At 46.3% G+C, this 15,493-nt stretch overlaps 1 protein-coding gene across 4 annotated transcripts in view; it reads right to left on the bottom strand.

The window, feature by feature from the left end:
* Positions 1 to 10,027: 10,027 nt before the first annotated feature.
* The window catches only part of LOC147729428 (uncharacterized), a 203,135-nt gene continuing 197,669 nt past the window's right edge, over positions 10,028 to 15,493 (bottom strand). For all 4 annotated transcript variants that reach the window (XM_086959769.1, XM_086959768.1, XM_086959770.1 and 1 more), the window contains exon 7: positions 10,028 to 11,797. In XM_086959769.1, coding sequence (XP_086815895.1) covers positions 11,130 to 11,797 — 668 coding nt within the window. In that variant the 3' untranslated portion in view covers positions 10,028 to 11,129. The remainder of the gene's footprint in view (positions 11,798 to 15,493) is intronic.

Consider the following 15,493-nt stretch of genomic DNA (forward strand, 5'->3'; position numbering starts at 1 on the left):
CCGAGCAGCTGGGACAATGGTGGCTGCTTCTTTGAATAGGTCTAGCATTTACAAAAGTTTGAGCTATTGGCACTGTAAATGACAATGCCTTTTTTTTATGTGTTAATTAGCAAAATAGATAAATAAAAGGCATTGTAATTTACGATGCCAATTGCTTAAACTCTCGAAAAATGCAAGAACTATTGCATTGCAAATGCTAGTTTCAAGTAAGGCATGTCACCACTCTAGCATAACACTTTCAGGGAAGAGGTGTGGCGGCGACTGATGCCGGACGCTGGGGATCACGGTTCGATCCCGGCTACAGCGGCAGGGGTCTGCCCAGCACCATGCAACTCTGGGCAAAAGCTTGCTTAATCTTTCCAATGGCCCCCAGCTGCGGGATACCCCAATGGGGTGAGCCGTGCGCTATACAAGTACTGGATTTACATTGACATTTACTCTCTTACACCCACTTACACTCATTCTCACTCACTCACTTAACTTCACTCTTAATCTCACTCATACTTACTGACAGTCAGGACCACATTTACAAACACTTTGCACCTTGTTTGCATCACTTTTGTAATGGAAACCTGGTGTTAGGGTGGAATTTATTATCCAACACAAATCCTGATTTGCTTCGCATAATATCCCAAAGTATTGCACCATCGCACTTTGCACTGCTTTGTGTTACTTTGCATCAAGTGGGCGTTCCATGGGTTTTCCCATGCTACCACGCATGGGTTTTGACGCATATCTCTATCTACAAACAATTGTAGAGAGGAATGTGTGGAAAAATCTTACAACTCCTTGTGTCAGGCATAACGAGGAGGAGAAATGTTTAAATTTCGTGTTTTTTCCAACTTTGCATATGTGCTACATTAATGAGCACATATACAAAGTGGAACAACCATGAATAATAGTTTTTGTACTGGAAGAAACACCGTCCCGTAAAAAACGTATAACATTCACTCACTACCTGTCACTGAGTCTCACTCACACACATCTACTTACACGTACAGACACATGATCACACATGCACACTCTCCCACATATACACTCACTCGTACACACCTGCTTACACATACAGACAAATGATCACACATATGCACACACTCTCACATATACACTCACTCGCACACACCTGCTTACACGTACAGACACATGATCACACATGCACACTCTCCCACATATACACTCACTCGCACACACCTGCTTACACATACAGACAAATGATCACACATATGCACACACTCTCACATAAACACTCTCTCACACACACACACCTGAGATCCTGGCTCGAAGGTCCAAACCGCCCCTGCGGCGTTGCTTCTTGCCACCGCACCGAGGAGATGAGTGCCCGCGCCTCCTGAGGTGCTTTTGAGGAGCCCGCTGCTGGTGGTGATTGCTGAGCGTCGCTTTGGTCCTGTGGGGCTGGCTCGAGGGTCTGAACGACCCTGTGATGCTGCTTCTTGCCCCGGACTGTGGAGATAAGTGCATGTGCCTCCTGAGGTGCTGAGGTTTGTGGAACCCGCTGCTGGCGAAATTTGCTGAGCATCGCTCCAGTCCTGGTTTCGTAGCGGGACACGACGAAGTCCTGTGGATCCCATACTTCCAGCGAAGGCTGCTGGGCGGTGCTCGTGCCCTCGTACTCCTTTGGGTCCCAGATGATCTCTCCTGCCTTCGCTTCATTTCCCGGAGTCAGTGAGTAGAGAGGGGTGTGGGGGCTACCGATCTAGTGCTGCACTTCAGCTCGTGTCGCTACGGCTCGGACCTGCATGCAGGCGTCGCCTGCTCTTCGTATCTCACACTGCGGCTGCCACGAGAGCCCGGTCTGTCCTGTTGATTCTAGATGGTCTGTCCTGGACTGGCTGGCACTTTGTGATGTCCCTGAGCTCCGATGTTTACATTGTAGGGCGCTCATTTTGTTTGACTTTAAGTGGTGTTGTTGGGCACCCATTTTGTCCTCCTGTTATAAAAACTTAAGAGGGGCGCTCTGTTCCCTGGGCTCTATGCTGCTGGCCATGGAAAGAGAAGTAAGCATGCTCCACCCTCATCATAAGGTGGCCATCTTGGAGTGGTCATTCTACCTATATCGCACACACCTGGTCCATGCGTTCTCCTTTTAACATCATACATGCTCTAGTGTTCAGGTCTTCCCTTCGGCTAATAGGTTAAATACATCCTTTTATGTGGACCAGGATATCGAACACATTTGGTCTCTGAATTATCCTTCAAGGGCTTGCACAAATTACCCTGCATTCACTACCTACTGCCATCGAATAAAATTCTCCACAGATGGTGGCCTTGTTTGAGTGGTTAGTATGTCCCAATACCGCATAATTAGATGTGGTGATGGCCTTTAAGGTCCTGCGTGAAATGCCTTGCCTAAGATTTAATTCCAACCCTTGAATTGCCTTCAAGTTATCATGGCCCATCCTCCTGTCTTTTTAGCCCTAAATAGTCTGGCTCACATGGATCTTGGTCTACTCAAAGACATCCAATGGTGCGTTGTTAGCTAGTGTGATACAACTGCTCTCTCCACCTTCACCCCATGAATCTCTCCGTTAGCTGTCACACTGAACGCTATTGACACATCCCCGTCCTCTCCATTTACAAAAATGGAACCATCCTTATACAAGCTTTAGATCACAATCTAGTGGTATTTGAATTTTTTTTCCCCACCATCATGAATACAGTGGCTAACATCAAACACGGCCCCTCCAGAGGGGCCGGCCCACCAGCGGGCCCCCAGTCACCCACCGCAAAGTATAGCTCTACCACCATCCTCTGACCTTACATTTGCTCCAAAGGGTCCCCTTCTAGCTACCTTAACTCATAATAACAATTCCCCCTCAATGCCCGATGGAAACGAGCCACGACAGCAAAGTCCTCATTCTTGTCTGCCTGCTCTCCCCCACTTCACTATTAGCTAGCTCTAACTCCCATAGCTCCGCTGTTCAAAACACTGCCCCGATTCTCCCCATGATCCCTTCCCCCAGCCTAACCCGCAATCCCGACCTGCTCCCACAGGCTTCCAGGGGTCTCTATACGTCTAACCCCTCTTCCCCTATCCTACCCATCCCTCCGAACACTCAGCACCATTTCCTAGAATCCGTTCCTTCTGGGCACATTCATTCGCCACCTGCCCTACTATCCCCCGCTTCTACTACCTCTCTACCTCTGCAGGGTCCCCTAAACCTAGCCTCCCAATCCTACTCCCAGACTTCTTTGGAAGGCAGACTTAACGAGATAGCACTCTGCCTCCAACAACTTAAGGCAGAGGTATGTAGTCTATTACACATTACAGAGGAACTGTCTGCTAACTCCAGACTTTGATGCTCCACTTTGAACAACCACCATCACTGCTTGCTCCCAGCTAACGGATGTTTCTGGCTCCCTTCCCCTCCCTCTTTTCATCAGTCACCGTCCCACATCACCAACACACCCCATAGTTGGGCCTCCGCTCCTCACCCTAAAGACCCTTCTAGCCCCTCCAGATGTAGAGCCTCCCTGTCGGATAGTGATATTCATTCCCTCCTACTTTCATATGATCTGGCACTTTCCTCCACTATATCAAACTTGCAAAAAATGTAATCCATCCCCACGGATCCCTTCAGGGAACCGAGACCAAACACCAGAACTTTAAATGAGAACAACGTCACAAGAGTCAAAAACCACAGTTGATGGACAGAATGCAGAACATTGACATACATTCACCCCAGTACAGAGATCTGGGTCTAAATCCATCGTTTTTTTGCACTCCACACCACCCCAGTTCAGACATGGCCATATGCAAATCAGTCTGACCCTGTGCCTCATGGGAACAGTCCAGCCCGAACTGCCAAGCCATGCCTTCCCTGGACCGGAAACAAGCTTCCGAGGACCGGTTTCTGGCATTCCAGCCGTCTTCAGTCCGGCTTGCTTGAATCCAGTGGTGTGGAGAGCATGGGACTCACGTCTGAGCATACCCATCCCACTCGGGGTGACAAATGCAAGAACCACAGTTGATGGACAGAATGCAGAACATTGTCATACATTCACCCCAGTACAGAGATCTGGGCCTAAAACCATTGTTTTTTTGCACTCAACACCACCCCAGTTCAGACATGGCCATATGCAAATCAGTCTGACCCTGTGCCCTATGGGAACAGTCCAGCCAGAACTGCCAAGCCATGCCTTCCCTGGACCGGAAACAAGCTTCCGAGGACCGGTTTCTGGCATTCCAGCCTTCTTCAGCCCGGCTTGCTTAAATCCAAGAGTCACCAACACTCTACCTGCACCAAATGCAACCAACATAAGCCTCAAATGTGCGCTCCTAAACTGTAGATCAGCAGTTAAACATGCTGCGGACATTGCCGACCTCACCCTTGCCCAGGATCTTGACCTTGTAATGTTGATGGAAACCTGGCTAAATGACTCAGCTGCTCCCATCCTGGACATTTTAGTGCCTCCCAATTACAATATCATTCGGCTGGACAGAGCAAGTGGAAAAGGTGGATGCATCGCTTGTTTACATCATAGCAATCTAATAGTGAAAGTACTACAATTGGACCCCCTGCCATCCTGTGAATATCTATGCATTGAATTGACTGGTTGCAACAATCACTCATGCAAACTGCACTCGTTTTACCACCCGCCTCGTGACAACCTTCACAGAACAGATCACGGACATTATCGGCCAATACTGATTTCCATTGCACTCAGCTCTTCCTGGGAGATTTCAACCTTCACTGGACTGATGTGAATGATGTGATGGTTAATAGCCTTAAATCCTTCCTACTAGACTTCAACCTAATCCAAGTATGTGACAGCCCTATTCATACCAAAGGAGCTACCTTAGATCCTGTCTTTGGTAAGCTCAACTCCAATCCTCCCGTGTGATTGGACAGACCACTATTGCCTCACCTTCTCCACCCTGGAGTCTGGAAGAGCTAATAGAGCCCGGCCTAAGACCCCAAAACAGTTGAAAAGATGTCAATGGAACATCAGCTCGCAAGATCTGACAACTCTCTGCGATAACATCCTGGCCCCTCCCTTTAACATGCCGGATGTCCACGACCTTACGGCTCACTATAACTGCTCAATGCTTAATGTACTAGACTCGGTTGCACCACTACAGCTTAAAAGAATATCCTCTAAACTCTCCAAACCGTGGTTGAATGATAGTCTTAATACCGAAAGAAGAAATTTAAGACTTGCAGAAAGGCTGTGGCGATCCTATCCCTCCCTTGAACATCTCTACCATCTGAGATCCCTAAGAAGCATCTACAATACACGCATCAGATGCTCGAAGGCCACCTTTTTCAGAAATCAACTAGAGCAAGCAAATAAACGCCCAAAAAAGCTGTTCGAACTCATCAAGTCCCAAGTGAACAGTCATCTTAATCTCTCATCACTGGGTCAAGGGACACTGGCGAACTGCGAAGAATTAGCTGAGTTCTTTACGGATAAGAATAATAAGATTGAAACTGAATTCCGCTCTGCCCTTGATCACCTGTTGATCAGTCCTTTGAACACCCCCCTTCCCCCATGGTTGGATAGCATTGACCCTTCGCAGCCCTATCTCCACAAAAGCAATGCATCCTGGAATCTTTTCATAACCTTGGATGAACGCACGATACGCAAAATGCTGTCAACTTTGAAACCTTCCAATCAGTACAACGAGCCCCTGCCATCAAACCTTTTCCCGGAAGTTAGAACCTCCTTACTAACACTTTGGACTCTGATCGTCAATGCAGCACTTCGACAAGGTGCTATTCCGGATTGCCTAAAATCTGGTCAAGTTACCCCAATTCTAACAAAACCATCTGCTGATCCCTCGGAAATTCATACATTTCACCCAATCTCTAATATCCTCACCTTGGCAAAGCTCCTGGAGAAATGTGTGCTCGCCCAACTCTGTAACTACATTGATCATTTCCAACTCCTGGATCAATGCCAATCTGGTTTCCGCCCGGGCCATAGTACAGAATCTGCGTTAACTCACATTGTCGATGATGCGCTAAGAATGTTGGGAGATAATGAGTCGTGCTTACAGATCCTTCTTGACCTGGAACACAGGATGGGGCTGTCTGGACCTGTAAACATGTTCTCCTCATTCTTCCATAACAGATCCCAAATCTTCAAGGTGAACCAATCCCTGTTCCAGTCACTCTGGGGGTTCCTCAGGGCTCAGCACTTTCACCCACGCTCTTCAACCTGTTCATGGAGCCTCTGACAGAAATTCCAAAATCATCCAGCATTCCCTATCACATGTATGCGGATAATACCCAACTATACCTGAAGATCGCCACCCCAGAGAACATTCAATCCCTCAACTGAGTCCTTCTGGAAACACACAGCTGGCTGACACGTAACCACTTGAAGTTAAATGCTCTCACAATGGAATTCCTCCTAATCGCACCCCACAAGCAATCCCCGGTCATGGAACAATGATTGAATAAGCTTACTGCTCTCAACTGTAGACCTCACCTCGTTGATTTGGCAACCTCTTTGGGTATTATGTTAGACATAAGTTTGAACATGCAGAAGCACATCAGATAACTCACCAAAGGAGCGAACTTCCAACTCAGCATCCTAAGGAAACTCAAACCTTTCCTCCCTGCTCAAGACCTTAAGGGTGCAGTACAATCATCAGTGATCTCAAAGCTAGACTATGGTAGCACAACACTTTGCGGCTTGCCCGGAGTGAAGACAGCTCCTCTTAGGATTGCCCTCAATTCAGCTGCTAGGCTCATACAGGCAAAAAAATACAACCATATATCTACGGACCTGCTGGCCCTGAACTGGCTTCCATATGAAGCTCGGATTCAGTTAAAAATTGCATGCATGGCACACAAAGCCATCCACTTCAAGATCCCGCTGTACCTCGCTCAGAAACTGGAGCTCTCATGTGGTTCGAGAACCTCCAGAAACGCCAGTACCTTATTGCTCAAACCACAAAAAATCAAGAAAAGAAAAACCTATTCAAGCATTCTCAGGTATCGCTCCGAGGATTTGGAACTCCCTCCCTCCGAAGTCAGGATGAACCCTTCCACTGCCCTCTTCAAAAAAGAAGTCAAAAGGCTCCTGATGAAGACATTTCTGCCTCAGTCTGGCAACTTCTTTTGATTCTGAGGCCTCAGCAGTTGATTTTCGGCGCAGCTGCCAGGGTAACGAGAATGCCGGACTTTATAAGACTGTGAATTTTTTCGCTTTGTTGGCTCTGTTTTATTTGCTTGTACCCTTCTTGATGTTTAAACTGTAAAGCGCTCCGATACCCTCAGAGGTCAAGTTTGCGCTTATAAAACTTTCTAAATAAATAAAATAAACACCTGCTTACACACAAAAACATGATCACACATGTGCACACTTTCTCACATAATCACTCACTCAAACACACCTGTTTGCACACAGACACATGATATCACATGTGCACACTCTCTCACATGAACACTCACACAAGCACACATAAACATGTGTTTAAATGAATGTTGTATTTACCATAGCTGCCATCAAAGGTCCTATTCCAGCTACAAAGTTCCATTCTATTTACTACACTAATAGTGAATAGTAGTCACTGCGAGTGCTACGCAGAACAGCAACACAGGCTAAAAAAAGAATGTGGCGCCTACACTGTGTTTTTGGCACTGATTTTGCCATTAGTGAGGCAAGGGGTCACAAAGGTGGCATCAGGGGTCACAAAGGTAGCATCAAGGGACACAAAGGTAGCATCAGGGGTCGCAAGGGGCGAGTCAGGGGTCGCAGCTACGACACCTGGCAACCCCTAGATGACATCCATGGATAGGTATTGTTTAGAAGCAAATGAAAGATACAAATCTTCACTTTAGAAAAACTTGTCATCTGACTGATGGTTGAATAGCGTTCGTTTCTAGAGTGATTTCAGTCCTTCGTAAAGCTCCCTTTGGTTCCATGCATGGCAGGCTGCAGTGTATATAGCGCTGCATCTTTAATGCGGCTCCCTGGCAGGAATGCCGTCTCCACCTCAATAGTAGGGTGATTAGGGGTCAGAGACGAGCTCTGCTGCTTGCAGTGGTTGAGCCCTGCCAGAGCTGAAGTCACCACAAGGCAAGGAGTGCTGCTCTGCACCAGGCCTTAGAGATGCGACGGTGAGACCAGCTGCCGGCTGCTCTTGAACACGACTGATGCTAGTGGTGGACCAGGAAACCCATCCTAGAAAGTAAGTCGCCAGCCCCTGGAGCTAGATATGTTTATCATGAATCCAATGAGGGACACCACCGATGAGCCTGGCAGGCGAAGGGGGAGGTTGGGGCTTCACTGGAGAGCAGGAAAGGGGGAAGAGGTTTGAGGGGGCAGCAACAGAGAGACGGATGACGCGAAGGGAGGAATCAGCCGACCACAGAGAGAACAAGAACACGCATGTGCTTTTATGGAGTGACTAGCAAGAGAGCAACAGGGAGAGAAAGAGAAGCTCACAAGGAAGGAAACATGAACACCCATGCACGCTCATGGAGAGCTTCAGGAAAAAGAAAAAAAGAGTTCCCAAACAGCAGGCAGTCGTCGAGGAATGAAGAAGCCGATCAGAGCTGCCGTAAACAGGCTAGGCTTCAAGGGAGGGGCAGAGACATGCTGCACAGGTTAAAACAAATGGAAAGAAAGCAACCTTGCCTGTCAGAACAACAAGCCAATGGCAAGCAATGGAGGAATGCATTCCTAGGGCAGCTTTCAGAATGCTCCCAATATGTCAAAAGTGTAAGTTTACCTTTGTGAATCAGGCACAAGGGGGGATGAATGTGCCATATTTACTGATATATGGCACATTCCATACTCTCGATGCACTGGTGCAGTCTGTGCTATCTAGCGCCAACGCAGGCACCCTTGCGCTACGGTGGACGGGTGCTTGCATTACACGCAGGATTGTTTTAGTGCAGGAGGGGGCACTTTCCTGCACGAAAACAATGCTTAGATCTGTTTTCCTCTTTCTATCTGTGCTGCAGAAAGAAGAAAACCCGAGGAGAAATAAATAGATTTCTCCTTGTTCCCCCTCTATTGGAGGCGTACAATGTTGACGCATTCCCAGTTTTGGTTCTCTCAGTAAATTTGGGAATGTGTCAAAAAGCATGGGTGGAAGTGTGGGACCAGCCACTCTCCCCCCGTGTGACGCCTTTCTGAATCGGAGTAATGCAAGGCGGCGATTTGAGCTGCCTTGAGTTACTCTTGATTTAATAAGTCACAAAGGACACGCAAGGTAGCCTTGTGTGGCTCAGTAAATCCCACTGAAGCCCTTACGGTGCCTTGAGTGATGAAATGGCAACGTACAAGCTTCTTGAATCTCACCGAAGCCCTCGCGGTGCCTTGAGTGATGAAATGGCAGCGCACGGGCTTCATGAATCTCACCGAAGCCCTCGCGGTGCCTTGAGTGATGAAATAGCAACGCACGGGCTTCATGAATCTCTCCGAAGCCCTTGCGGTGTCTTGAGTGATGAAATGGCAACGCACGGGCTTCATGAATCTCGCCGAAGCTCTTGCAATGCCTTGAGTGATGCAATGGCAACGCACGGGCTTCATGAATCTCGCCGAAGCTCTTGCAATGCCTTGAGTGATGCAATGGCAACGCACGTGCTTCAAGAATCTCGCCGAAGCTCTTGCAATGCCTTGAGTGATGCAATGGCAACGCACGTGCTTCAAGAATCTCACCGAAGCCCTTGCGGTGCCTTGAGTGATGAAATGGCACCGCACGGGCTTCATGAATCTCACTGAAGCCCTTGCGGTGCCTTGAGTGATGCACGGGCAACGCATAGGCTTCATGAATCTCACCGAAGCCCTTGCAGTGCCTGGCTTGATTAAATGGCAATGCAAGGTCTTCATATATCTAGGGTTTTATGTTCATAGAGAGAAGCCATAGTAAATGTCTGCTCTGAAGTGGGAATGGTTTGCCTCTTGACTTTCAAAAGCTGTAAGTACCAGTCTGAAGAGCACAGAAGAACGACAGATGCTGCACATATACTTTGGCAATGTGTGAGGAGATAATAAATATTGGCATATGTGCCGTCGAGCACACAGACGTTTACACAGACGTGCACACAGACTTCTACTTTATTCTGTTCTTAACAGTTTATTTTCAACAATTGTAGTTCCAAAATCACTTTACAGAGAATGGGTTTATTGCAGAAGGACGATCTCAATCATGAAATACGTTAAACCAAGCACATCGAGAGGACCGCCATAGAATACTCAGCACCCTGGAAACATATCAGTTGTTTCATTGCATCTGCAACAAGTTAAGTCTTCCTTCTTTATTAAAAAACCTTGACTTTTCTAATAGAGAGTTATCCTTTTGATGAGTTTATTACATTTGTTCCTGCATGCAAGAAACATTCTTTTATTTCATTAACTTGTTTCCACATTTCCAGAACGAGTTTCAAGCTATAAGTACTATGCCCATATTTTGCTTAACACCTCTTCAAATCTGCAAATTAATGCTGCTTGATGTTTTCCACAGGACGAGTGTACAAAGTACAATTAAAATTAAAGATATATTAGGGTACTTGGAGGTTACAAATTAATGTGGGCCTTTGCACAAGACAATTGTTGCACACATCCATTTCTGCTCATGGTAGTAGATTGTGTGAGTAAAGGATTCTCTGGCAGGCATGTACTTGTATGGACCTGGTCACAAAAGGTAAAACGTTCTGTTGCTCGAACATCCGCAATCACCATGAGTCAAACATGTTATGCAATTCAAAGATGACTCAGGAACTGGTGTCTTTCTTCAGTTGCTTCTGACTTCTCAGTGCTGGGACACTTCTTATAGGAGTAGCTATCCTGTACTCATTCATTCCCTGGTGCTCAGACAAAATGGAGTTGATTTATACTCTAACAGTAGCTTGGATCCATTTTGGCTTCATTCTTTGTACAGTTGTTCTATCAAAAAGGTGTGAAATGCCTGTATCGCTCTGGAGTAGATTCTGCACAGTTCTATGTACACATGAAGTAATCCATCTGGTACATAGCCAGCTGCCTGGTGTTAACATCATCGACTAATGGATCAACACACTATTGAGTCTTACAATTCCTAATCCACATGAGATTGTTCACAGTTTCTCATATTTCAGCTTCGCTTGTGAACATTTTGTTTTTTGCTTTTTTAGATCAGTTTCTTCCAACGTTACTTTTGCTCTTTGCCGTCATGTGTGTTTTCGTACATGCTCATTGAGATGATGTTTTTGAATGAAGCTCTTCTCACATTTGGTGCATTTGTAGGGCCTCTCTCCCGTGTGTATCCTAGTGTGCTCTTCTAGATAGTCTTTGCGATTGAACCTTTTGTGACAGAAGGTGCACATGTATGGCTTTTCACCAGAGTGTATCCTGTGGTGTGTGATCAGGTGGCTCTTGTAGATGAAGCTTTTCTCACATTCGGTGCATGCAAACGGTCTCGCTCTCACACTCACTCTCAGATGTCTGGTGGGAGTTCCCTTCAGACGCTGACCCTTTTCACCCTCATTACATGTGTATGCACTCTGATGTTGTTGGGTATTTAAAAGACTCTTATGAAACTGTGAATTCTTTGGAGTTCTTTCAGCTTTATTATATGCATCGGACACTTCCGTGTTGGGGCTCTGTTGATGTAAATTGAAATGAACCGGGTTGCTGAAATTGCTTTCACATTTGATAGTCGTGTCACCTCTAAGAGGCTGATAGTTTTCTGACCATCCCTGGGCTTTAGAGTTTACTTTGTTGTTAGAGCTCTGGAGTACACATGTATTGTTTATTCCTGAAAGAGCTTTACATGGCAGAGATTTTTCAGAATATTTGAAAGAATCGCCAACTTTTATTCTCTTCATGCTTTCATCACCTGTTGGATTTAAATGATTCATTCATTAGCATGTTATGCACGTCCACAGCGTATATTTATTTCAAAAGCTTATTTGAAAACAAAGGATGTGGAAAGACAGCACAATATTAATACCATGGACATTGTAACAAAACAGCAGCTGTGCACTGCAAAGCAGGCACCTTCGTGCCCCTTAACACGTTTTCACACTCGTGTTAATGCCGCATCAACAATGATCTTTCAGCTAATGATGATTTTGCTCCTAAATGTGTTTTTGATACTAAAAGAATATCCGCTCTCCTGCTGATGTTGCACCAAGAGTGATTTTGCACTTTCTCATGATTTCCCATCTGACGGTGATACCGCAGTGATGCTTAATGTGCACCTGGATGAGTTTGGCCTAAAAATGATTTGCTCTCCTAAAGGTTTTCCACACTCATGGAGATGTTGCACCAAGGGGGATTTTGTACCTCAGTGTGCCATCAGCCAATTGTGAGAGCATAATGGTGCACACCCTTTACAACTAATGTGACATCTTTCTACCATATTTTCTTTTATATTGTGGGGGATAGTCACAAAATAAATGTATTTTGTAGTATGTTTAGTAGAACTACAAGAGTACTAATAACGTACAACACAGAGCTATAAACATACCTATGTGCGGAGGTTTCTGCCTCTCCTATCCTAAATTTGAAGAGATTTCTGGCCCAACTGCAAACATCTCAGCACGTGTAAAACTACATTTGTTTAAGTAGTAAATGTGGTAGGAGTAGATGGAAAATAGGAATAATTACTATTAAAGAAGAGGGGTTAAGAGAGGTGTAAGAGGGGGGGTTATGGGACGGTTAGGGAAGTGTAGGAAGGGTTTCTGTTGCCTGGCTTTTGATACAACTTTTACTGTAGAATACTGGGTCACCAGTACCAGTGGTCTTTCCCTAAAAGTATACCACAGTTGTTACCACCTTAGCTCACATAGAAGTCCCTAGTAAAAAATGTCCCTGGTACCGTACCTAAGGGCTGCTGCACGAATTGTGTCACCCTAAGGGGCCCCTCACCAAGCACATGCAGACTTCCATTGCAGGCTGTGTGTCTTGGTGCAGAAAAAACTGAAGATTTGATATGGCACAAACCCCTGTGTGCAATGTCCATAAGCACTGCATGAGATATAGGGAAGACACCTCTATAGCAGGCCTTAGCCCTAAGGCAGGGTCTGGTGGCTCAATGGACTAATGCATCCACTGCAGGGGCCTGTGTTCGACCTCATGGTCACAGGTTCAAATCCTGGTGGGTCCACTCAGCCTTTCATCCATCTGAGGTCCATAAAATGAGTACCATTGAGTTGGGTAACAATAAACATCTGTTATTCAGCGCCTTGAGACCCATGGGTGACAAGTGCGCTAAGGCAGGGTGAACTATATCTCCTGTAAGGGCGTATCTGCATGAACAGATAAGCCCCTGCGATATCCTTGTTGATTCATGGATATTGTGAGTGACCAGGTGAGTCAGAGTAAGTACATGGGTTGGACACTCGTCATTATGAGTTTCCCAGCTCCTTGATGGCTTCACTGAAATATGAGATGTTTGGTACCAACATTCTCAGCATAATCAAAATCAGCACTGATTCCAGTTTCAGATTTATGAAAAATTGTACACAGAGAACCCATTAGAAGGGTCCGCTAAAATCTACCAATCCTTAGTGTGGTCATTGACTGGCCTTAACCAGCCTGCTGCCACCAGACAGGGTTCTGACTTCATGGGACGAGTGCCTGAAAGCTCAGAGGTCGAGAACAAAGCCTTTCCTGAGTGGAGGTGTTCACACCTCCCCCCGGTCAGGAAGAGCCATATGTGGCGGGGAGCTTCAAAGGCCTTACCACCTTTGTAATATGAATCCAGCCTCTCCTGTTACAGGGAGCAGGCCCTCTTCCTCTCCTCACTCACGTTTTGGTGAGAGGACAGGCGAGAAAAGATAGAAAGAATAAGAGGTGTGCCCCCTCTGCCATCACCACCCCTCAGGTGCTGGAGACGAGGTGAAGCACACTTTTAAGAGCCCACCATGTTGAAGATGGAGGGACTTATTCAATCAGGGCTAGGTCCATGTCCCCATCCCACAGGAGGTGGGCATGGTAGAGGATGTACACACCCCAGTTAAGGGGCCCACTGGCCACTACCTGTTACTCACTTGTAACACCCCTAAATCTAGTATTTAGGTGGCATTCCCAGGCCCTGAATTTCAGTTTCTGATGACCCAAGAAGAGCCGAACACGACAGAGTCACATCAGCAGAGAAGATCGAAGAAACCAATTGAATTGGCCCCAGCTCTACCGGCCTGTCTGCAGCCCTCGAAGATCCTGTGCCAAAGGACGATCTATCCTACAGCCCAGTGACCTCCAAAGCCTTGGAAGACCTGCCTGCCTTCGACAAAGATCAGGGCTCCTGAGAACAGCGGACCTGTTCACACAGCACCTATCTTCAAAGCAAAGTGTTGGTGATCTGAAGGACCGTGAAGCCTGCCCCCGGTTACACTTCTGCACCGAACGCCTCCGCCCGAGTCCAAGTGGCCCACTGGTTCCAGCAAGGGGTCCCAGTGCTCTAGAGCCCAAGTCCACTGTGAGCTGATCTCTCCTGGACTCCTCAATGTCGCCTGAAGCCACTCCGCAGAGACCCCCTCAACCGCGACCTGCTAAAGTAAGCCATTTCTGACACCAAGAGGCACCCCTACACCAATTAGTCTTGGGCCTTGGTGAAAAGGACAAAAGGTGTCCCTACAACCCTGAGCAACGCAACTTACCTGTCCTGTGGTTGGCTTTCGAGGTCCGACCTCCTGCCTGAGCTCGATTTGGCTGTCCTCCATTGACTTGCATTGGGTAGCCTGCAGCGGGCCGCCCCTGTGCCGCTGGTGGTGTACTGTTGGTGTTGAACTGAGTATTGCCTGATACTGACCTTAACTTCCGAAGATTGGTCTTGTATGTCAATGTTAACCCTATGCATGCTGAATGTTTTCTTCCTCCCATAGGTTAACATTGCAAAAGTCTGAAAATTGCACTGCGTCCATTTTTGAAACTGAAAAGTTTTTTTTATTGAAAAACATATTTACCTATGACGAAATTCTGTGGTTCTGCAAAAGAAAAATAACCAAGTATACTTTGGTATAACCAAGTTGGTCTCTGGTTTATTCGTTGACTTTGTGTCTCATTTATTGCTGCTGTGTGTACAAGGAATGCTTAGCGCAGCCCTCTGATAAGCCTAACCGGCACCCACACGACCGCAAAAGAGAGCGTTAGTATAATCTAATCTAGCCTCTGTAAAGCTTCCGGGGACCCACTGTACTCTCTGCACAGTAAACCTCTCTTTGGCATCGTATGCAGAGAGCCAGCTTCGAAAGGAAGGATTTAAGGAGAGACGCAACCACCCAGAAACGAGTGAGCCCTTTACAATTCACAAACTGCCCTTCTATAGCTCACTCAGGATAGCGTCGTACTCCAGCTCAGAGTCACATATAGGCAGACACTACACTGCAACAAACTCCCATAAGAAATAATGGAAGTAGGGGCATAAAATAAAACCCCTCAGAAACTAATGTTAAAATAAATGAAACTATTTAAATTGTTTAAAAATATAAATAAATTACATTTAAGGTGGCAAAATTGTTGAACAATAAATATTATTCATTTATTTTTAAATATTGTAATAACGTTTTTACAGAAAAAAATAATGTGA

Source organism: Lissotriton vulgaris, chromosome 2_2 (assembly GCF_964263255.1).
Source record: "Lissotriton vulgaris chromosome 2_2, aLisVul1.2, whole genome shotgun sequence".
Taxonomy (NCBI): domain Eukaryota; kingdom Metazoa; phylum Chordata; class Amphibia; order Caudata; family Salamandridae; genus Lissotriton; species Lissotriton vulgaris.